The sequence below is a fragment of the Lipotes vexillifer genome, unplaced genomic scaffold (assembly GCF_000442215.2).
Source record: "Lipotes vexillifer unplaced genomic scaffold, Lipotes_vexillifer_v1.1 scaffold217, whole genome shotgun sequence".
NCBI lineage: Eukaryota > Metazoa > Chordata > Mammalia > Artiodactyla > Lipotidae > Lipotes > Lipotes vexillifer.
Genome location: NW_006788200.1, coordinates 7,193,329 through 7,217,522, shown reverse-complemented (window position 1 = coordinate 7,217,522; position 24,194 = coordinate 7,193,329). Strand labels below are relative to the sequence as shown.

Sequence of the window (24,194 nt, the reverse complement as noted above, 5' to 3'; positions counted from 1 at the left end):
TCCGGGTAATTCTGTGCATGCTATCACTTGAGAACCACTAAAGGAAAAGAATTCACAGAACCATTTTGTTTATATACCATGTTGGATAAGAATCTTGGTCTTACCCATGACAGTCAAAGGACCTCCATCAGACTGGAGAGGCACCCCAGCTCAACAAACAGCTCAAGGTCCTTGTCAAGAGAATATAATCTCAAATGCATAACCATTCAATACTCGAGCTTTCAGCTATCCTAGGCCATTTTCTGTGATGGAGACCAATACAGAAGAGTACAGAACTACTCACTCCTAGCCCTAGTGCATATTATCCTAACCAAACTCTCTATACCAATTTTGTTACTAATTTGATTTAAAAATATAATCTGCAGTGTTTCTACAGATTTCTACTACATACCGTGAGCCTCTTTTGTCACAATTTTTATTCATGATGTTGTTTTACTGGTCAAAGCCACCAAAAATGCACTGTGAACAAGGTGAGGCATAAATATGTGTACCCTTCCCCTTTTATAAACTTAATGCCACTGTAATACTTAATAGGGTATACATCCTTTACTTGTCCCCATCACCCTAAGGGGTAAAAGAATTCAGAGAAAGGATATAACCTTTAAAAGTTCCTTGCAATCATACCATTTTCTAGAGGAGGTACTTCCTGGTGTACTCTATAGCCAGAAATTCACCTTCCTCATTAATAAAATCTAAAATAAAATTATTTTTAGGATACACAATACTACAGCTAGCCAACTCAAGCCTTACCAGGGTCACTCTCATATGCCAAATTTATCAACAGTTAAAAGAAAACTGTAAAACATGAAGGTGTTTACAAAAGTTTCCTTTGGGCTTCCCTGGTGGTGCAGTGGTCGAGAGTCTGCCTGCCGATGCAAGGGACACGGGTTTGCGTCCCAGTCCGGGAAGATCCTACATGCCGCAGAGCGGCTAGGCCCATGAGCCACGGCCGCTGAGCCTGCGCGTCTGGAGCCTGTGCTCTGCAACGGGAGAGGCCACAACAGTGAGAGGCCCGTGTACCGCGGAAAAAAAAAAAAAGTTTCCTTTACCCAGGATTAACAGCAGATTAAATGGTGATGGGAAAATTTTCAACTTTATAGCTGGTTAAAGGGGAAACATTCCTCTTAAATAAAGGTTTGCCGTAATCTGGGAAATAGCTGTTACAGATTTATTAATCACTAGCAATTTATTTATGAGAATTTCTGCCTTCAAATGCTATCAAATGAAGATATTAGACATTCTTTTCTCCAACTTGGTATATCTAACAAAGTAGGATCTATGAAAAAAGTTATCATTGACAGAAACAATCAAGGGATTCCTTGATTTGTGTACACAAAATGCTTTGTGTAGCTGCTGTTAGTTAAAAGTTGGAGTTAAACAAAAGCGGGTAATTAGTAAAGGCCAAAATTAAACTATAGAAGTAAACTGGCAAGGATTTTTTGTGCATGTTACATTTAAAAAAGTGTCATCTGCCCCTCAGTGATAGATCATAATATTTCTTTCAACTATTTGATATATCCTTTAATACACTTGGACCTAAGAGTTTCAAAGAGAATCCCTTAAATTCTTACTTTTTTTAAATTAAAAATTTGTTTGACAATAATCTCTCATACCTATAATCCCAACAACTTTGAAAGGCTGGTAAAACCAATTCTTGTTATTCCATGTTACTTCCAACTTTATCGTTAAATACTTAGACATGTCTAAACATGATCTTTTACCATTTCCTCACCCGTAACGTCTTAAAACTCCAAGGTTTTAAAAAACTATGAAGAGAAAAACAAAAAACAAAAACTATGAAGAGTCCCATTTTCAGTTACGTAACAGGAACAAGAAATCCACCAGCAACAAAAGCTTTAAAACTCAGATCTTTAGTTTTTAGAACACTCTAAATTAAAAATGTAATAATTTGTTAAAGCATGCAAAAAGTGTAACAGTGAATAAAAACCACAACTGACAAATATATTGGTTAACATTTCAAACATGTATAACCAATGAACATGGCCTAGGTTTTTTTTTTTATTGGTACTCACTTCAGAAACTTGAATCCACAGATATAAGCAGTATATAACCAGAAAGTTACAAGTAAACACAGATTATACATGCAAATTTCTGTTCACAAAGGTCACATATGCAGTATATGAATTAGAAGCGTGCCTCTAAGATTATGGCCAAACTGTTTTTAAAATGCAGAAATGTAAAATTACATCTTGAAAATATGAAGAGATGGTCTACACACTTCAAAAATCAAATGTGCTTATACCAGATGTATGACAGCTACAGGATTCAAGTGATAAGCAATATCTCAAGAAATTAATACTGGTCAAAGAGAATGGGAATATTTTTACATTTCACTGAAAAATACACTGACTACTAGAATACGAAATCTAGCAGGAACTTAGGGAAAAAATTACAAAATCTAAAGCCAATTACTTAGTATTTCTTATTACCTAAACAGCATGACATTAAAAGAAAACTGCACCTGCATTTTAATTACCAATCTCACATTAATGAAGTTCTCAAAAATTGAAACAAAACCAAAAATGCTTCGAACTGCAAATGAAAAGTCTGCAAGGCTCAGATTAAAATGTGGAATGTTTCAGATGAAAGTAATAAAAATACAATTGGTTTTGTTCTTTATTGAATGGAATCAAAAGTTTTGACATTTCTTTGAAGCTTGGAACTACTAAATTTCACTTCTCTGAATGTTTCTACATATCTTTCTTAGTGGTGCAAGTGTCTTAAGTAGCATATGAAGTCAGTCTCTAACAAGTATTTCTGTCTGTTACCATTTTGATAAAACAAAAACAATTCTTCATTAACTTAACCGGATATGTATTTTTGCTATAACACTTAACACATGAACAGACGTCTATTATTTTTCCACTATAACAAAAGAGTACAATAGTTTCCTAACTATCTGTATTGTATTTAAAAAAGGTTAACATTTAAAAAGAACCATTATTTTCTTTGAAATCATTAAGCTTCTTGCACATCTTAAGCTTCCTTCTTCTGCCTGCGTTCTTCTGCCAATTTATTCAGAAATTTCTGAAAAGAAAATAGAAAAAATTTTTTTACAAGGATTAAGTCACCACAGTGAAACATAACAAATAGATTAACTCCAAAACAAAATATTCTATCCATATTTAGGGACTTGAGTCTAATTTAACTATAACCTTATCAATATTTTTAAGATCCAGTTATTCTTATTAGGCAGGTATGAAACTAAACTGGACACCACAGTAAGGCATGGGAGAAAAACGGTAAAACATGAAAAAGTTATTTAATGTGCAATTAAGACTAACTTATAGAGATGATCAAAGACCATAACAGCCACACAGAAGTATTGCTACACCCAAAGAACTTAGTTAAAATGACACATTTATTTAATGACCCTTCCACTAAGCCAAGCAGACAAAATATTTATATTAAATTGCTGCTACCACTGAAAATAACCACTGTTCTTAATGCTCTGCTTTATATTATAAGTGTTATCTACAATTACCTACAATTATGAATTCTTTAACTCTTACTTTCAAGTTTTTCCCCATTATTTATTTTAATACTTAGTCCTTAAGCCACTAACTAAAACACCAAACTTCAAAATATCCAAACAAATTTGTTATGCTTTACCATGTTGTGCTTTTTAAATGTATCCTTTTATCTTTATATCCTGTTGATCATGAAACTTACTGAATTTTCATTATTAATATATAATAATTTAAAGTCAATGTAAAAATCATTAAGTATGAAGGGATATGGCACTTTATAAAGCTGGCTTTCAGGCCTCCAATATCCAAATTAGAGAAATCAGTCTAACAACCATTTGAGAATACTCAAATAACTTTAATTATACCAAAGAATTTATAACATTTAGAACTATAAATTTAGAAATTACTCAATTATCAACATTTAGTTAAGAGTGTTTTCTAGAAAGAGGCTTAATTAACAGATGTTTCTAGAATTCATTAAACTGCTCAAGGCCCATCAATAAAGAATGTTACCTCCAGGATAAAGCATGCTGGGTCCACAAGACAGTACTTTCCATAAACTTACATGATTTGCTAGTTTTCACTAAACTCTCCTTTTAGATATAGCCTTACCTTTAATTTCTGATAATGAGGAAGGCTGCTGCAATGAGTATTCTTTGCAACTTCTTCATTTGTATAAAAGAGTGAACACAGCTTACAGTAAAACCCTGTTTTAGGTATCACATAGTCTATACCTAGAACACAAACATACATTCTTACAAATTCAGTAAACTGAAGATTTTAATAGTGTTCTCAAATCTTTTTTTCCTGTCAATATAATTTGAATGAGGTAACATTTGTGACAAGTCTAATACAGCCTAAACTAAAACAAAACAAAAACCATGACATTGTTAATAGTTTGTACTTAATTGATGTTTAAGGTCCCACACCTAATTGTTCTCTTAAAAATATTGAAATAGAAAAGGTAAACAAAACAAAAAGCAATGTGAAATTCTCAGAACACTTTATGAGAGAAGAGAACATATTATGGAATGGTAACAAAAGATAATACAAAATCAGGAGACATGGGTAAGAGGAAAAAAGAATGTTCCAATTAAGATTTACAAACTGTTTTGCACAGAAGTAAATTAAGAATGTTATCAGAGCTTATGTAAGACCAATTTAAAAAATCTTATTTAATAAGAGTTTGGGGAGGGTGAGAGGGGAAGAACAAAGCCTTAAATCTCACCAACAGGAACATTGGGCTGATACGGTCCAATTCTATACTCATCTGGGATTGTATAGTCCTCCTTGTTTTCATCACTTTGGCCATCTGCATTTTCACTTGTATCTTTGTTGGGATCATCAGCATTCTCAGCAGATTCAGCACCTGGTTCTGTATTTTCCTCATTTTTAATTCCATTTTCCAACGCTGCTTCATTTTCTTGGTCAAGTTCCTCGATCTTGTCCACCTTAATTTCAACCAAACCATCATCATTTTTGTCACCAGATTTAAATGCCATGCCCGATTTACGAAGTTTCTGAAGTTCCGAATCTTCCTCATCACCAACCTCATCTAGAGTGACAAAACCTTCCATACTCCCTGGGAAACGTCGCTGTTAAGAAAGACAAATTTACTCTGCAACAATTATCCTGCAGCATCCCTTCCATTTGCTTTACTTGAAGGGAAAGGGATAGCGTCTTTGCCTTCATTTTCTCAAAACAAAAAAAAAAAAAAAAAGCTGACTTCTTCCTTTTCCCCCTCTAAATGACTAACCTTTTCAAAAACACCTTAGCCTGTTTTAAAACTAAATAATCGAAGGCTTGCCTCATACAAAGAGGAGAAAGTAAATATGAGGACATTCATATTCTATACTTTCTGAGACTATTCTGCTGCTAGAGAATGTATCGAAGAACGGTAGTTGAAAGATGTCCTTCAAAGAAGGTATGTTATGGTATAAATCTTGCTTAGAGAACATTCAGTCTAAAAATAGCACTGTGGTTTAAAAATCAAGCTCTGGAGCATGACTGCTTTGGTTTAGATTTTGGCTCTGCCATTTATAGGCAGTATAAATAACCACAATCTACTCAATTTTAACATATCTCGATCTGCTCATTCATGAAATGGGGATAACAAAGTATCTATGGCATAGGGTCATTATAAGAATCAGTTAATCAGCACACACAAAGAGCTTAGGAAAAATTATAGCACGTAATAAACGCTCAATAATTATCAGCTCTTAAGAGTGCAAACATAGCAGCCAGAAAAAGAATCTCAAGACTAATTTTTTTGACCAAGCCATCAAAAACTGGAGGTAAGTATTAGTTTCCTAGTAGCTGAGTAATGCTTAGAAGGAACCAATGAAATAGGATTATAAAAATCTCATTTCAATACCCATTTATCTTAAGGAGCTCCAAAGGGGCTCCTTAACATAGGTAGTCAATACACCATGGGTCTCTTGAGTTACTATTCTTTTACCATGTATGTATTTTTGTATTGATACTTGCCTTATATGCTCTTATATGTGACATGTGTTCTAAGAAAAAATGTTTTAAAACCTATTAAAGTATCTAATCAAGGTTACATTTCTTTAATGGGAAAATTCTTTAAATTCAACCATTTTTGACAAAAGGTTTTTAGTGGCCTGGGTCAGTTAAGTTACTGTAAAATTCATATCCCATCTTTTAAAAAACAAGCTGGACCATAAAGGCTGCCTACTACTACTTACACACTACCACTACAAAACAGAATCATATGTAGTTTTAAGTCTTTCTCCTTCATTGCTAAAAAGTTCCCTTTGTGAACTGATATTTTTCTTTTGAAAATCAGTCCTATTTATTTATTGCAGAGTTTAGATTTCAAGGTTTTTATTATTTGTATCTATTTTTTCCTAATATAAGTGACTTCTCTTTACTGTGACCCTAACATATATAATTTGAAACGTTTATCTGATCTCATTTTCTACTAAAACAGGTCAACATATAATCTTCCTTTACCTTTTTAAGCTTTTTCTTGGCAGTTGCTGAAGCACTCGCATTTGCATCTTTTTTCACAACTTTGTCTGAAGGTTCCTTTTTCCCATCAGATGCCACATCCCCTAAATTAGCAAGATCTGTCTCATCTCCCACTGAACTGCCACTTTCTAGCAGTGCTGCTGCTTCTTCTTCATCTACAAGTAGCTCATCTTCAGATTCAAGAAGCATGTTAGGTTCTTGTTCTGCCTGGTCATCCTTTGTATCTTTTTCACCATCTTCTCCTGATTTCTCTTCTTGTTCTTTACCTTCGGTTGTACTTTCAGTCTTCTGGGAACCATCAGTTTTGGATTTCTTATCACTTGGAGATTCTTTGCCATCTGGAGAGTAAGACCTTTTCCTGAAACCAAAAGATACATCTGAATTAATTCACCTAAGCTGGAAAACAAAAGTTTTTAATATACTAGTGTACACAAAGACACAGACACAGACACAAAGGGAAATTACCGGGACTTATCTTTTTTCAGTAAGTCAATGCCTCTGTTGGGAATCTAAAAGACAAAATTTTATAGAAGTTAAATAAATGTATTAGAATTTGTAGAATATATAATTATCCAATTAACTAATGACTGATGACCATCCTTTATATATCAACTAAGCTTATTCAATCTCTGTAACCATATCTAAGAATTTAAGCTGAATATAGTTACCAATTCATTACAATCAACATTTCAATAGAGCAGTGAATAATAAACATTTTGCTATAAGAATGTCATGGCTTGAAAAGCATGAAAACAAGCTTTATAATGAAGTAGAATCAAATACTACATACCCTGAGTACCAATTTTTTGTATTTTTCAGACAGGTCAACTTTTACACATCTCCCTTGAAACCAAAGGGCCTTTTTCAAACAGTGGTCAACCATTGCCATTGCATCTTCTCTGGTCTCCATCTCAATAAAGGCCTGAAAAAAAAAATTAGCAATGACATTATTTTTCAGAGAATTGTACAGAATTTTAGAGCTTGTTTTTTCTACCTGTTAGGAGAATTTAATCTTTAGTATAGAGATAGCAGTAAGAGTTAAAAAACACCCAGTGAAATAAGGGCAATTTGTCAGATTTACAAAGTATCTTGTCCAAATATTAAACCACCTGTATGCAGTCTTTTTGCAAAAGTAATTAAAGTACTAAGCTTAGAAAATATCACTCACAATACATTAAGGAAAATAACAAAAAATTAAAAAGTAAAAGTTTGGAAGGATATAAACTCATGTTACTACAAAAGGGTTAACAAAAAAGAAAGAAAAGATGTTCTCCTTATTGTGAATTTTAAAAATGAAATACAAGTATGACATAACTTAATCCATCCATTAAACTCACATAATTTGAAGTCTTTTTTTAATATCCAGTGTTTGCAAAGCTCTCACTCTCAGACAATGCTGGTGTGACTATAAATGAGTAGTATTTTTTGAAGAGCAAATTGACACCATCAAAGTAAAGAAAGCAAGTATCAGGATCCAAAATTCCAATTCTGAAATTGTACCCTTCAATCAAATGCATAAATTCACATGCCAAAAAGTCCACAGCAGCATTAATGGCACAGCCAAAATACTAGCAACTCTAATATCCATCAACTAAAGAAATTAAATTCATTACAGTTTACTCAATGGAATCATATAATGTGGAAAACAACAGTATGATATAATCCCATCTGAAGTAAGGGGAAAAAGTATACCTATATACACAAAGGAAGATCTTTGGAAGCAAACTCTGGAAACAAATAGTGTTATTAACCAAGCAAGAGAAAAGATCTTTACTTTCCACTTTATTTATTCACTACAAATGAGGATATTAAACAAAAAACAAACAAAACTTAAAGCACTTTGAGAATTAATCTTTAAATAGAGCTTTACTGGAGTATAAATGCTTCACAATACTGTGTTAGTTTCTGCTGTACAACAAAGGGAATCAGCCATATGCATACATATACCCCCATATCCCCTCCCTCTCAAGCCTCCCTCCCAATCCCACCTCTCCAGGTCATCTCAAGGCTCTGAGCTGATCACGCTGTGCTATGCTGCTGCTTCCCACTAGCTAACTATTTTACATTCGATAGTGTATATACGTCAATGCTACTCTCACTTCACCCCAGCTTCCCCCTCTCCCCACTCCATGTCCTCAAGTCCATTCTCTATGTCTATATTCCTGCCCTGCCACTAGGTTCATCGTTTTTTTTTTTTTTAGATTCCATGTGTTAGCACACGGTATTCGATTTTCTTTCTGACTTGCTTCACTCTGTGTGACAGACTCTTGGTTCATCCAACTCACTACAAATAACTCAATTTCGTTTCTTCTTATGGTCGAGTAACACTCCACTGTATGTATGTGCCACATCTTCTTTATCCATTCATCTGTCGATGGACATTTAGAATGGTTCTATGTCCTAGCTATTATAAATAGTGCTGCAGTGCACACTGTGGTACATGACTTTCTTTGAATTATGGTTTTCTTAGGGTATATGCCCAGTAGTGGGACTGCTGGGTCATATGATAGTTCTAATTTTAGTTTTTTAAGGAACCTTCATACTGTTCTCCAAAGTCGTTGTATCAATTTACATTCCCACCAACAGTGCAGGTGAGTTCCCTTTTCACACCCTTTCCACGGGCCTCTCACCGTTGTGGCCTCTCCCGTTGTGGAGCACAGGCTCTGGACGCACAGGCTCAGCAGCCATGGCTCACGGGCCTAGCTGCTCTGCGGCATGTGGGATCTTCCCGGACCGGGGCACGAACCCGTGTCCTCTGCATCGGCAGGCGGACTCTCAACCACTGCGCCACCAGGGAAGCCCTAGATTTTTTGATAATGGCCATTCTGACCAGCATGAGGTGATACCTCATTGTAGTTTTGATTCGCATTTCTCTAATAATTAGTGATGTTGAGCAGCTTTTCATGTACCTCTTGGCCATCTGTATGTCTTCTTTGGTGAAATGTCTATTTAGGTCTTCTGCCCATTTTTTTAATTAAATTGTTTGTTTTTTTGATATTGAGCTCCATGAGCTGTTTTTTGGATATTGAGCTGTTTGTATATTTTGGAGATTAACCCTTTGCCCATTGTTTCATCTGCAAATACTTTCTCCCATTCTGAGGGGTGTCTTTTCGTCTTGTTTATGGTTTCCTTTGCTGTGCAAAAGCTTTTAAGTTTACTTAGGTACCATTTGTTTACTCCTTTGTTGAAAATTAGGTGACCCTATGTGCGTGGGTTTATCTCTGGGCTTTCTATCCTGTACCGTTGATCTATATTTCTGTTTTCGTGCCAGTACCATACTGTCTTGATTACTGTAGCTTTGTAGTATAGTTTGAAGTCAGGGAGCCTGAATCCTCCAGCTCCGTTTTTCTTTCTCAAGATTGCTTTGGCTATTTGGGGTCTTCCGTGCTTCCTTACAAATTGCAAAATTTTTTGTTCTAATTCTGTGAAGAATGCCATTGGTACTTTGACAGGGATTGCACTGAATCTGTAGATTGCTTTGGGTAGTACAGTCATTTTTACAATATTGATTCTTCCAATCCAAGAACATGGTGCATTTCTCCACCTGTTTATGTCATCTTTGATTTCTTTCATCAGTGTTCTATAGTGTTTTCTATAGTGTTCTATAGTGTTTTCTGAGTACAACAAGTCTTTCACCTCCTTACATAGGTTTATTCCTAGGTATTTTATTCTTTTTGTTGCAATGTTAAATGGGATTGTTTCCTTAATGTCTCTTTCTTATCTTTTGTTGTTAGTGTATAGAAATGCCAGAGATTTCTGTGCATTAATTTTGTATCCTGCAACCTTACCAAATTCACTGATTAGTTCTAGTAGTTTTCTGATGGCACCTTTAGGATTTTCTATGTAGAGTAGAAAATTATGTCACGTCATCTACAAACAGTGACAGTTTTACTTCTTTTCCAATTTGGATTCCTTTTATTTCTTTTTCTTCTCTGATTGCCGTGGCTAGGACTTCCAAAACTATGCTGAGTGGCAAGAGTGGACAACCTTGTCTTGTTCCTGATCTTAGTGGAAATGCTTTCAGTTTTTCACCACTGAGTATGATGTTTGCTGTGGATTTGTCATATATGGCCTTTACTATGTTGAAGAAGGTTCCCTCTATGCCCATTTTTCTGGAGAGATTTTACCATAAATAGGTGTTGAATTTTGTCAAAAGCGTTTTCTGCATCTATTAAGATGATCGTATGGTTTTTATTCCTTAATTTGTTAATATAGTGTATCACATCGACTGATTTGCGTATACTGAAGAATCCTTGTATCCCTGAGACAAATGCCGTTTGATCATGGTGTATGATCCTTTTAATATGTTGTTGGATTTTGTTTGCTAGTATTTTGTTCAGGATTTTTCTATCTGTGTTCATCAGTGATATTGGTCTGTAATTTTCTTCTTTTGTAGTATCTTTGTCTTGTTTGGGTATCAGGGTGATGGTGAATTTGGAAGTGTTCCTCCCTCTGCAATTTTTTGAAGAGTTTAAGAAGGATCGGTGTTAGCTCTTCTCTCAATGTTTGATAGAATTCGCCTACTATGACTTTTAAAAAACTACCACTTGGCTAGAAAATTTATCTATAATAAGCTAAAGAACCACTCCACCTTGGGCGCCAAATTACCTCCCCGCCCTTTCTTCACTACAAATGACATTAAAAAAACAAAAGGAAACAAAAAACTTAAAGCACTCTGAGAAATAATCTTTTTCAAAACTTCAACATGTATATTACCTGACTCTTCATCCTCATCAGTATGTAATTCTTAATTTTCCCATAAGGCTCAGCAAGCTTGAGGACAGCACTGTCAGAATAGCCAGAATGAGGTAAATTGCTGAGATGTATCACACGTCCAAGCTCTTGTTTTTGATCAAACTTCTGGTCTGGCTTCCCTTCAGGTTTCTTTAATTTAATAAATGGGAAAAAAAGGGAGGGAGGGGGAGTCAAACGTTGGTAGGTATGCCACAATTATTAGTTAATAGTTAAGATTATCCTAGATATTAGCAACAATTTAAAATAGCTGTAAGTTAGTAAATATTAAAATGATGTATCAAATGGTAATACAAATCTGGAAAAACAGATATTACCTTTATTCTTTTATACTTCTGGGATAAATGAACTCTCACTGGCTTGCCAAATACTAATGCTGGTGTGGTTGTATAATAATCCACTGCAGCCTGAGCATCTTCTGTGGTTGCCATTTCAATAAATGCCTAAAATGGCAAAAAAAATTATTTCCCCAAACCAACCAAATTCCACACTGCCCGAAGTCTTTCCAAAAATATTTAACCATTAAATAGAAAGCATTTTCAAGAATCTTAAAGCAAAACAAGAAACCCAGCATTGCTAATTTGCTATTTATTAACGATCACCTCAGATTTTATTACCGTCATGATACTAAAACTATCATTTATTATGCCTACTGAATCTGAAATAATTTGGTGCCATTTGGGTAAAAGTTTGAAACGGTTTTCCAAATAATTATTCATATATAGCCCTTATAGTAGCAGCAATGTAATAATGACAATGTTACTGCTTAAGAATCACAATTTATAAAGTTACTAATAATCCATTAGTACTAGAATTTATTACTGATTAGTTCAACTATTGGCCCTTTGCTCTATATTACATTCCATATTGATGATTTAAGCTCTAACACAAAATTAAGTAATTCTCTTAGGAAATATTTTAGTGATGAATAAATACTACACTTAACTCATACCTCATTAATTTTATTTAGAATCAGATGATTTGAAATAACTCCAAATGGTTCCACCAGCTGTAATAGTTGATATCTCAAGTTTTTCCCTCGCTGGAAATCCATGATGTGAACAACTCGGCTTGTTTCCTATCCATTAGGAAAAAATCAAGTTAGTAAACAAGTCTCTTTAGAAGCAATACGAAACAGGTTATGTATTATATTAAAACTTTATAATCTACAGTCAACCGGAAAAAACTAAATATTTAAAATATGTCACTGGGGCAAATCTCAAAGTTCCAGAAAACAGTATCTGCACTGATATTTAAATTGACTACCTTGTACATAATTAGATAGCAAAGTTCTTAACTTTGAATCAAGGTGAGATCTCTAGACTATGGACATAGGAAAACAAAGTTTTAACTCTTATCAAAGTCATATATAAAAGCCCGATGATTTTCAAACTAAAGCAATCTTCCTAATAAAGACTACGACACAAATTCAATTAGCAAGGATTCAAGTCAAATCACATTCCCCCAAACAGCTAAAACAGTAAAATCAAGAGCTTTATTACTGACCACTCTGCCTTTTTGCATGTGTCTTGGTCCTTGCAGGTTTCCATTTCCAGCACCTTTATAGGGGAAAAGTGTATTTTTCAGTCTTGTAATAAATATACTTGCGCTACCAGGCTATTTTAATTGAAAAACAGACATCTTTCAAACACAAATGAAGGATATTACAAATATCATATGAGTACCACATGTCTTCTCATACAATGTTATTTCTGAGTTACAGTTCTATGACACTTCTTTTGCCTAACATCACTGCATTTAATTTTTATGATAAAAGCTCTTAGGGGAAGGTAACATGAATTTTATAATCACCCAGATTTCCTCTTGGTCCAACTGCTGGTCCCCCAAGATGAAATGAGGGAGGCGGAGGTCCCAGAATTCCTGGTGCTGGGTTTGTAGATTGCTGCAACATGAATGGATCACCCCTAGTATAATGTGAAAACATAAAATACAAAGCATGATAAAGTCCATCAGAAATAACTATGATTTACTGCTAAAACATTTGTATGACTATGATTCCAATCTTTGGGGGCATTTATGTATGAAGTAACTAGGGAAAAATCTATAACAATAAAAAAAAATTACTACGTAAGATAGTTTCTAGAAATTCTTTCACCCACAGTGACTTTTACCAAACTCTCATATTCAATAAAGAAATTAAGAAAATATTGTTTATGAAATGTTGAAAAATTTAACCTGAATTCCTTACATTGATCTCCTTTACAAACAATAGCTTAAAAAATTTAACTTACATTGTGTGTCCTGTATCATTGTCAGGATTCCATTCTGGGTAGCTTTAAAAAGACCAGAAAATTAACTTTAAAATAAAACTGTCCTACTCACAAAGTAGCCTCGTTTGGCCTTTAAAATAGAGATTATTCATTAGTAAAGTTATACAGAGTCTAAGTGTTAGAAATATTACAGTTTAAAAACATGACATGTAGATATTTCCAAAGGAAAATTTCAGAGTTTCAAATTAATCCAAATGAAGGAGAATAAACTTGTTCTGTATTGCCTGAAAATGTAGGTAATGTATGTTGCAATTAAAATACTCCTATATTTGTTTTTTTTTGGCCATGCCACATGGCTTGTATCCCCAACCAGAGACTGAACCCGGGCCCTTGGCATTGAAATTGTGTGTAGTCCTAACCACTGGGCCGCTAGAGAATTCCCTATATTTGTTAATTCACAAAGAGGAAAAGTGTTGCATGAGGGACTGGAAATGTGGGTTATATAGGGAAACAAAGACTGACCACAGATTTTCTTTCTCCAATATTAAATACCAAGATCAGAGCTGAGTTGTGGCACTAGACAGAAAGGACAGCCCCAACAGAGCATAGCATACGTGAAAATGGCCACTTCAGTGAACAATGGGTATCATGTGCTATTTAGGCAGGGAGATTCTTTAGGAATTCAATTTCATTCTAGCAACTTAAACTCAGAATCAAAAGTATCTCAAAAGCAAAAAATACATCCTGAAGGGTTGTGCTTGAAAACTAACTTGTAACTTCTAGTAATTTCCCCCCTTTCCCCATCTTCTATGTTCTTAGAGCACGTATTACTGTTACTGCAAATGCTCTTATGAACCTGTTCTATGTATCAAAGGCTATCTTTAAGTCTATTAATTCTTTCAATTTGTATAAAAAGAACCAACGTTTATTAACCCTAGAAATAATATTAAATAACAAAGTACCAATACCACTGCATCTAACATCCCATATACAATTCCAGATCTAAACATTTTGTTTGTAAATGGCATTGCCTGGACAGTATCAACTATGCAATAATAACAATGTGGATATTATACAAGTAAACGGTGAAATCCCCAAAGCAATCAATGGGTGTTTCTGATTCACGATAAGGATGCTTTAAAGGTATTTCAAACTCCTACATTTCAAGAAGAAGCTGGCATCGACGACTGTGACTTGCTCCATTGATATGTTGACTCCACTCCTGTAGCAAAGTAAATTAGCAGAATTAACAAAAATAAAACTAAGGTATTTTCATTTGAACCATTCAAAATCTGGGATGTTAATCTATACATAGTATCATAAGCAGAACAAACACCTGCCCATTCACTAATCACACTGAATTAATTTAAAACCATTTCTCTGAATCCTTGTAGCTTGATCCTGCCCTCAAATACGCCATGCACATTCTTGGAAAAACTGGATAACTTGGTTAATATACTAACAGACCTGACAGGGAAAAGATATAGAGTTAATAAAGATCAAGAGTAGTAACTGACCTTGAGATCAGCAGGCATATTAATTTCTGCTGTGGACGAAACTGAATTTTATTTACGTATCATTAGAATTGCTTTTAAAGAACTCTAAATATGATAAAAATATCCATGCTTATATCACTTTAGAAAATATATACTATAAATGTGAATAATTAGTTAAAAAGAGTATCTTTAATTTCATCCAGCCTTTAAGGTATGTTGCAAGTGTACTACAGCCATAAAAAGCTAAGTTGATTCAACAGGAGTGACTTTTCTAGAAAATGCTCCCATTTATCAAAAAACTAAGCTCCCATTATATTTCCCAAAATCAGAGAAGCAAATTTTAGGAGTGTCCATTTCTAAATTTTAGGGAGGAAAACATTTTATTTCTTCAGTATTTGCTCCTGTGTGATTATTTTAAATTTGAAGGGATTAATTTTTTCCTATTTTATGCATATAAACTTTCCTTTCTTTAAAAATTCACATGTAAATGGTTAACATTTTAGGCAATATTAAGAAAGAGTTAGGAAAAAGTAGGCTTTGCTGCCAGACTGCCTACATTTAATTCCCAAGGTGCCACTTACTAGATGTGAATCCTTCGTATAAGTTATTTAAATTCACTGTGATTCAATATCCGCCTAGGATTTTGTGAAAAGTAATGAATTAATAAAGGTAACCTGTTTATCAGAACATTGCCAGGCACATAGGAAGTGCTAATAATAAAAAAATTTTAATTAAAAAGAAAGAAAAGCAACTATTATTACATTGCTTATAAAGAAAGCTATCTTGTTTTACACTTCCCACTTTACAAGTATTATTGTTTCACAAATCCCCACAAAATAAGGCAACTTTTCCAACACCCACACTACCTAATACGTTATATTTGGAATATAAAACATGGTCAGGCAATGTTTTAAAAAGGGAGTCTCACTTAGAGCTGAACTAAAATAAGGAACCAAATTACAAGAGACACCATTCTGAAACTTTTCAAAAAGTCATTTTATAAATGGGATCTAATTTTTAAAAACTAACTTACATTTTGAGAGTTTACACACATTTCCATGCCCTAATAAAATTAACTAAAACTGTGAAAGAGGTAAAATGGAACACATTCAAACAGAATGGTACTTCTAAGAACTTGGGGAACTATCTCTCAAAGCTGGATTGTCTTTTTAAAATAATGGCTAATAAGTAAGGAACTGGAAGAGATCTCTCCAGCTGGCTCTACAACCAGATATTTGGGATATAAAACATTTCTATTTGCAAAGCAACAGACCACTGACTTGTTGGAGGCCACTTTAAAAATGGCTGTAACTAAGAGGCGCCATAGGTAAAGTTCACAAAATTCAGAAGCGGGACTAAACAAATACGTTAACTTAGAATTTTCTTAACGAAAAATATTCAGATTTAAAATATCCTTGAGAAGTAGTGTGTTGGGAGAGGAGCAAAAGTTACCCTATTAGGCATGCTTCTAATTAATAGGAGATGGAAAGGATATACCTAGTTGACCAGAGGTTATTTATAGCCAATCCCCCATGATCTTTAAAGGTTCAAACTTGTGAAAGTATGGCTGGTCTTACAAAGTACTAGAAGGAAAGCCAAGATCAAAGAATCAGTTATATATCTCCCAAACCCACCCATTACTAATCTGCACTACCATACCTGATCTTTTACTGTTTGGTCTAAGGTGAGGATTAAGAGCCAAAAGTTTTTAAAAAAACCTATATCCTTGGATTCTACATGGAGGTAACTCTCACATCAGATTAATAAAGAGTAAGGATTCACTTTTTGAATTCAGAAGTTCTGCAGGAGAAACTACATTCACCTTGATGTCACTGAGATACCTAAATTATATAAAGAAAAGATAATTTGGAGAAGCACATGTGGAATGGCAGAATAAAGAATAACTTAAGGGCTTCTAGAATACTGAAAGGAAAATATGAACTCAAGTGACAAGACAGTGAAAGGGCTGTAGTGGCCAGTTTTCTTTAAGTGAAAGGAATTTTGAGGCAAGTTTGAGGCTGTGTAGAAAAGCAACTTGATGTTCTACAATGACCTAGAAAGAAATAAAAGCAACACCATCACTGAAAGTTACTTAAAATATCAAAAATAATGATGACAAATTAGATGTTTCTCACCTAAAAGTTTCTTATTTCATAGTAAGAAGAAGTTTTGATCATGTAGGCTATTTAACATTACTACTAAGTGAAAAGAACAGATTTTCCAAGTTATGCAGCAATACCAGAGAGCAGGATTAAATGTTAAAAAATTTTTCATTATCTACTTTCTCTAAACTCATTGATTCTACATCAGCTATAAATTAAAAAGATCCCTACTAAAAGTGAGTATTTATTTTTTCCATAATGAAGATATCCAGAAAACATTAGCTATGTTAAGGAAACTAAAATACATTAAGAGAATCCAGGTGCTAAAACTTCTTAAAATTGGTACAATTTACAAATACCATAAATTTTGTAAACCAAACAATCAAAGGGCCTCTAAAGTAATTCTTAACTGTTTCTAAATTTGTGATAAAATACCCAAACTAGCTAGGGTACATGCATTTTTACAGGTTAAAAGTACCTCTTGCACTAGGTTAGGTGTCTTACTCTTGAATTCAAAGTTTCAAATATATTCTTTTGTCAATTTAGGTCCATTTACTATCATTATTTATTAATATAACTGTTAAGGAACTAGAAGGTAACAACATTTGGAGAGAAAAGTATAATCATATATAAAAATAGAAACTTTTTTTCTAATTAAAGCCCTTCTTGGTTTTCTTTTGTGTTCATTTGTTTTCCCACGTGTAAGCAGCAAGGTTAAATTACTGCTCAAAGTCAGGAAAAGGAGACTTCCAACAACAGCTTTTGATTTATGATGACTCCAGTAGCAAAGATTTTAAGTCCCTTACAATCACTTTGAGACACTGTACTAGTTATCTTACTTAGAGCTTAGAGAACCTATCTGAGAATATTTCTCGTATTGCCATTTCTGCGAACAGGCAAGAAGTAACAAAATATTTTGAGTCACCAAAGTTTAATGGACCTTTTCATTAAATCAATTCATACCAGACCTAAAACTTGAAGGTTGGTACTGAACAAAAACTAAATTCCATGATATACTTAGTGTATCCAACAAATTTGAAAAAGGAAAACACCAACTAAATATAATTCCCTAACTTTTATGAGTTTGTGGTTCTGTCTTAAATGAAAATTAATCTATGAACGTAAATTTAGCATTTGAAGTTAATTTATTTTGACATGGATTAAAGATTAAAATATTCCTTGTATACTTAAATTATTGATGCATTAATTCAAAAGATTTTTGTATTATAAGGAATACATACATATATTTAGCTAGGAATTATTCTTAAAGATATTTTTCAAAGTACTCTGTAAATTCAAATAATATAAGAAGTCTCTTCTCTTATTTATCTGAGACAAAAATATTGAGATCCAAACACAGAAAAGGGATTGATTGGTAATACTTTTAAAAAGATTAAAAATAAAATCTCTAATGACCTATATGATATAGTTTGCTCAAAAATCAACACTCACTTAAAAATGCATTTAAAAGGGATAGATATGAAAAGAAAAGGACCCTTCCAAATGTTAATGTGAAGAAAAAACCCTGTAACAGTAACCATCAAATCAGTTTCATGGCAGCAACATGTTCCAGTTAAGTACAGCACATCAGGAAAAATGGATGGTCAGATTACAGATCAAGCTAGTGGAGTGCTATAATGTTGACCTTAAGTCAACTGCACTGTATTTTGGGGGGGAAAAAAACAGTGCGAATGATTAGCATTGAAAACGTTGAAAGAGAAAAGACAATATATTTAAAAGGACATTTTGAAAAAGTTCCCATTTTGCCAGATGTGATAATTAAAGCAAAGGAGAATTAGATTTTTTTTTCCTCAAATGACTATACCAGAAGTCTAAGCCTAAGTCAGAAAAAGAACATGCTTATGAGGAACACAGAGCAGGATACTGCAGTAGTTGATTTTCCCAAGTCTCTAAAGGGATAGATGCAATATGGGATAATAAAAAGTGAGTTTTGAAGTATGTTTAAGAAAGTTGTGGAAAAGGAGAAAAAAAATGATGAAAAAATTTCAGTTATAGCATGAGAGTTTGTGTTAAAGGGAAATTAAAAAAGGAAGAATGAACTAATCTAAAATATGAAATATACTGAAACAAATACCAGGGCTCTACATTAACTCTTTCCCTGTAGCCACAGATAAGGAAAAAAAGAGAATTGTTCAAGAATACAACTTTACTACATACGAATCAGTAATTAAGACAGATGGAGAGCTGATTATCTAGCATCCTGAATGGCAGAGCACATTGACTGCAAAAAACCCAAAAAACAAAAAAAATATATATACTTAAAACAATTCAACAAAGCAGACAAAAAACCTGCTTAAATATACGATTAAGAAGAACATATTGATGCCAAAAACCAACAAGATAATCCCAGTGGATGACAGCTTTGTGGCCAGAAGTAATCTAGGCAGATTGTATTAATGTAAAGCCCTGGTTTAAAATGCTCAAAAACAATTACCTTCGAAATAAAGTAAGTGTTCTCAAAAGTATAAAAATTCTTGATCAACTCAATGTCACCAGACTACAGAATTAGAGTAAAAGATATAGGTAAATACAGAATAGGCACTACAACGTAAAAGAAATTAGAAGTATCTGTTGCATTAACTCACCTTATTAGAATGAACTGGCAAATCACATATAGAGCACAGATGGGGATAACCCTTCGGTAAGAGTCCATGGAAGTCTTCAATATTGCTACTTGGAGGAGCGCCCCTCTTTTTCTCAAAGAGAGATCTCTCTTGTAAGGGGCCAGGACCACGTCCCATTCTCTCATACTCACTGTCAAATTTATGATAGTTATGCGAGGTCTCACCAAAAAAAGAATCATCCCTACACCTTTCTCCATCTCTTAATCTGTCATCTTCATAATCCATTCTGTCATAATAACCAGATTCTTGAGAACGACTTCCATGGTCATAATCAAGCACTGGGTTGAGACTAGGACCACGATCATCAAAACTATCTCTTCTAAAGTGCCTTTTTTCTTCCCAATCGTCCCTAGGTACTCTGTATGGTGGCTCCCGTGTAGCAGATCTGCCATCTCTACCATAACTCAATGTAGGGCCTTCTTCAGTTCTCCTCCTTTTAAGCTGTAGAAGGATTTGGGGCAAGTTCTCAGGAGTAATCTTGTCCTCTGGATAACGACTCAGTTCATCTAAGTCTCTAGCAGACAGACCAAAGCTGGCCAAAATGTTACTGGCCTGGTCTGCATCTCCACGGTGTTGAGAAGACAAAGGGAGCGGACCTCTACTTCCAATGTTAAATATAGACTGCAAATTATGGGAAGAAGTACTAGCAGAAGACAGTGCACTATGAGCTCCTTGTTGATTCAATGAAGAACTCATTCCAAGATTCATTAAACTAGCAAGGCGTGCAGTACCCTGGTTCATCCTTCCAAGAGATGCTGGCATACTTAAAGACTGGGTAGCAGCAGCAAGAAGGCCTATTCCCGCTGCAGACAGGTCACACCCACGGCCCTGTTCCCTGCTGCAGACAGGTCACGCCCATGACCCTGCGAGTCCCTACCGAGAGATGACTGCTGGAATGACTTGGACATTGTAGAACTATCTCTTGTCTAGTTTATAGATTAAAAAAAAAAATTTTAGAAGATGGCCAAAAAGAAAGCTCAAACTAGAAAACTAGGTTAACTTTGCTTCAAAAAATGGTAACGCCAAGAAAAAGGATCAATAAGGACTGTAGAATCTTCTTCAAGCTGAGAACCAGCAGACAACTCTGTAGAAAAATAAGCAATTTTAGTCATAAATCCCTTTAAGTAGATGCCGTTTTTTTAGAAAAAAAACTTATGCATCATGTTGATTAAAAAAAAAAAACATTTAAGATCTCAAACTTACAAGGAATTACATAACTTAAACAGATTTCAGATGTATGCAGAGCCTGCATATAGATATTTAAAAAGTAGTCTTTCATGCTAAAGTTTAACTATTAAAGGGAATTTCATACTGAATTTAAAAACATTTCAATTGAAGGGTTAGATGTCTGAATACATCAAAATTTCAATAAAAATATAGATGGGTCTCTTCTTTTAGAAGAATAAAAATACACCCTATAGTATGATGCTTAAGTTCCAGAAGACTAAAAACAAAAAACCAAGGTCAGCAAGTCAAAGATGAATCAGTTGTATTCTGTTTTAGAAAATGAGACCTATTAACACTATCAGAAAGAACCAAGTAAAATCACAAGTAAACGAAGCTTAGGTGTCAAGTACCTAGTATAAGATCTAAGATCAAACACAACCAGTTGAGACCTTTATGCAGCAAAATCAAATTGAGGTAAAGACAGATGTGAAGAAAAATAAGTGACTTCCTACAGTTTAAGGATTTCTGCACAAATTTAAGCCAATTAACTGCCTTCTTACTGTCCATCCTATATCAGGCAGTTGCTTATTTCATCTCTAATCTTAAAAGGTAAGGAGAACTAAATATGCTCAGTACAGAAATAGGAGACCTCCCAAGAAAAAACCCAGGTACAGGAAGTATAGGTGATTTAAAGAAGTGAAACTCCCCAAGGTAGCAGCCATCGACATTCACTTAATGCTCAGGGCCACAGCACCCCTAGAGCTCAAAACAGGTGAAAATGAAAATGAGATCTTGCTTACACAGATTTCTGTAAACATAGATACTTTCACAAGAATAGCCCAATCACCTTGAAAATTTAAATTCTGAATGTGATCCTCCAAGATGTGTTTCCTCCAAGACGTGAAAATAATGAAATTATTTTCATCTTCTTTCTTAAATTGTTATTTTACCTCAGAAACTGTTACATAAGAATTTGGAAAGCATTTGTGTGAGCTCATAAAGTACCAGTTAAATGATATACACAATAAATGTCCTAGATGAAACAATTTTATAATCACAATTACATACGAGGTTGATAGGTCTTAAATTGTTTGCTACATAATTCTACTAGGAAGCATTGCTCAGTTAACTTTTATACATTTCAACACCCATACCCCTAAGTACTGTTAGTTTAAAATATTAAACTTTATTAATGTAAAAACCAGGCAATATTCAATAGTTACAAGTCTATTATGGGACCAATTCCACCAATGACAGATTAAAGTAAGGAAACACTGGATGAAAACAGTGGTAGAAGAAGTATAAAAAAAAGTTGCAGGCAAGACTTTAGATTTTACAAAAAGATGTAACAAAGTTAAAAAGACACAGAAATGCTATCAGAGGTGACTGGAAGTACAGAAGATGTTTTTGCACACCAAGAAAGACGAATTTGAGAAGACACTAAAGAAACTAGTTCTAGATGAGATCCATTATGTAAACTACTTAGGCCTTAAGATTAATAAAGACAAGACTAAGTGTACATCATTGGATGAAGGTTTCTTTGATATGACTTTTAAATGCCATACAGAATGCCGGTTGAAATATTGTGTCAACACTGGTAGGACCCTCTAAGTTTTCATGTATACTTTGTTAAAAAAAAAAAAAAAACATTAAGAGGGTTTTTCGAAATCAAAATTTCAATGTATAGAGGTTACTATTAATTACAGCTTTGCCCTTCATTTGAGAGCCAAAGCTTTGTATTATTGAAAAGCCAGTCTTCTGAAAGAACTATTCTTTCCCTTATGGGAATTATACTGCAGCATTATGATCGTATGTACATTTTTTAATTGATCATATTTTAAGGGAAATAAATGATTGTTGCATTACAGAATTATTTTTCTTTGTAGCATATATGAAAATGGTGGATCTGCAAAAAGTAAAGGTTAAGAGAAGTAAAGGTAAAAGGTGATAACCTTAAGACAAACAGAAAATGGATGTCAGAAAAACTAAGAAAAAGGGCAAGACAAACTATGTAAATCCCATGACAACTTGTAATTCTTAAGAATAACAATAGTTTTGTGACTCAGAGTTTCAACTTAAAATGCTCAGCTTCAACTTAAAATGCAGTCCCACACAAAGACATGAGAGTAGCATTACTGAAAAAGAACTTAAGTCAGACTTTTGATGGAAACAAAGCTCTTAAAAATCTTTTATTAGAACAAAGAAATTAAGAGAAATCAGACAAGACAGCACTGGTGCAAGAACATTTACAAAAAGTTCCTTTAGATCTTCGGTCAATGGTGAACATAAGACGAACAAGTCACTTTAAAAGGCTCCTTTAAGCAAGACCTACTGCCTATGAAAGTTAGCACAATACTGAGAGATTTACTAAGTTACCAAGATTTTTAAAAAAGATTAGCTTCTTTTACTGTATTTTCCCCCCATCATTATAAAGTTGCCTTTTCACAGAGATTAATAAAGCTTGAAAATAATTCCTTTGAGATAACTAACCTAGAATGTAATATCAAAATCCAATTTACCCATTTAAATTCTTTATACAATAAATTCTAAATGCCCATTAATGCAGGATCTTTCACTTCCAAAAGAGAAAGTACCTCCACCCCACTCCCAACCAGGAAACATCAGAAAAAGAACAGCTAATTAGGCTTGCTTTTACAAATGCCATTTAACTACAATCTGATATTCAAATTCTCAATGAACAGATTTAAAGCTCATTTTAATAAACAATTCTAAATTATTAACCTGGAACTTAAACCTAGTTCATGATATAAATGCTACTAAAGATGTTAGCTTCACCTTCAACAGAGGAACAAGTATCTGTATGTATGGTTAAGAAATAAGCTTCAGTTAATAATATTCAACCTCCACATTCCATGAATACTATCTGATACTCTTTATTGGATTTATTTTCTTCAACAATTAAAAGAAATGGAAAACTAAAATATTTCAGAAAACAAATGAAAGCTTAACACATCCAGAAAGTTCATGGAGAAAACAAAGTTGTTTCATATTTCGATTTCCTATGTAAAATAAAGATTACCTATTAGTCCTATTACATATTCATTCTTTCAAAGGGTTATTTAGCAGGAAGTGAAATGACCATAAGCAGACTTTAGTTCTTAAAAAATCTTCAGCTTCTAAATTTAAAAATGCTATGTTTTAAAGGTATCTAATACCATCATATGGATCTTTATGTTTTCAATTGTGTGAAATAATCACTTCTTAAAAACAATTTTTTTTTTTTTTTTTTTTTGCGGTACACCGGCTTGGCGGGCCTCTCACTGTTGTGGCCTCTCCTGTTGCGGAGCACAGGCTC

General features: G+C 33.9%; 1 protein-coding gene across 3 annotated transcripts in view; it reads right to left on the bottom strand.

The window, feature by feature from the left end:
• Positions 1 to 1,645: 1,645 nt before the first annotated feature.
• Positions 1,646 to 24,194, bottom strand: part of MATR3 (matrin 3) — a 45,744-nt gene continuing 23,195 nt past the window's right edge. For 2 of the 3 annotated variants that reach the window (XM_007461434.1, XM_007461433.1), the window contains 13 exons: positions 14,629 to 14,690; positions 13,490 to 13,531; positions 13,050 to 13,162; positions 12,744 to 12,796; positions 12,190 to 12,315; positions 11,555 to 11,680; positions 11,202 to 11,369; positions 7,276 to 7,407; positions 6,951 to 6,994; positions 6,468 to 6,843; positions 4,720 to 4,942; positions 4,104 to 4,225; positions 1,646 to 3,048 (listed from right to left, as the gene is read on the bottom strand). In XM_007461434.1, coding sequence (XP_007461496.1) covers positions 2,998 to 3,048; positions 4,104 to 4,225; positions 4,720 to 4,942; positions 6,468 to 6,843; positions 6,951 to 6,994; positions 7,276 to 7,407; positions 11,202 to 11,369; positions 11,555 to 11,680; positions 12,190 to 12,315; positions 12,744 to 12,796; positions 13,050 to 13,162; positions 13,490 to 13,491 — 1,536 coding nt within the window. In that variant the 5' untranslated portion in view covers positions 13,492 to 13,531; positions 14,629 to 14,690 and the 3' untranslated portion in view covers positions 1,646 to 2,997. Of the gene's footprint in view, positions 3,049 to 4,103; positions 4,226 to 4,719; positions 4,943 to 6,467; positions 6,844 to 6,950; positions 6,995 to 7,275; positions 7,408 to 11,201; positions 11,370 to 11,554; positions 11,681 to 12,189; positions 12,316 to 12,743; positions 12,797 to 13,049; positions 13,163 to 13,489; positions 13,532 to 14,628; positions 14,691 to 19,672; positions 20,530 to 20,564; positions 20,632 to 24,194 lie in introns of those variants that run through there. The other variant, XM_007461432.1, reaches the window with a different exon arrangement.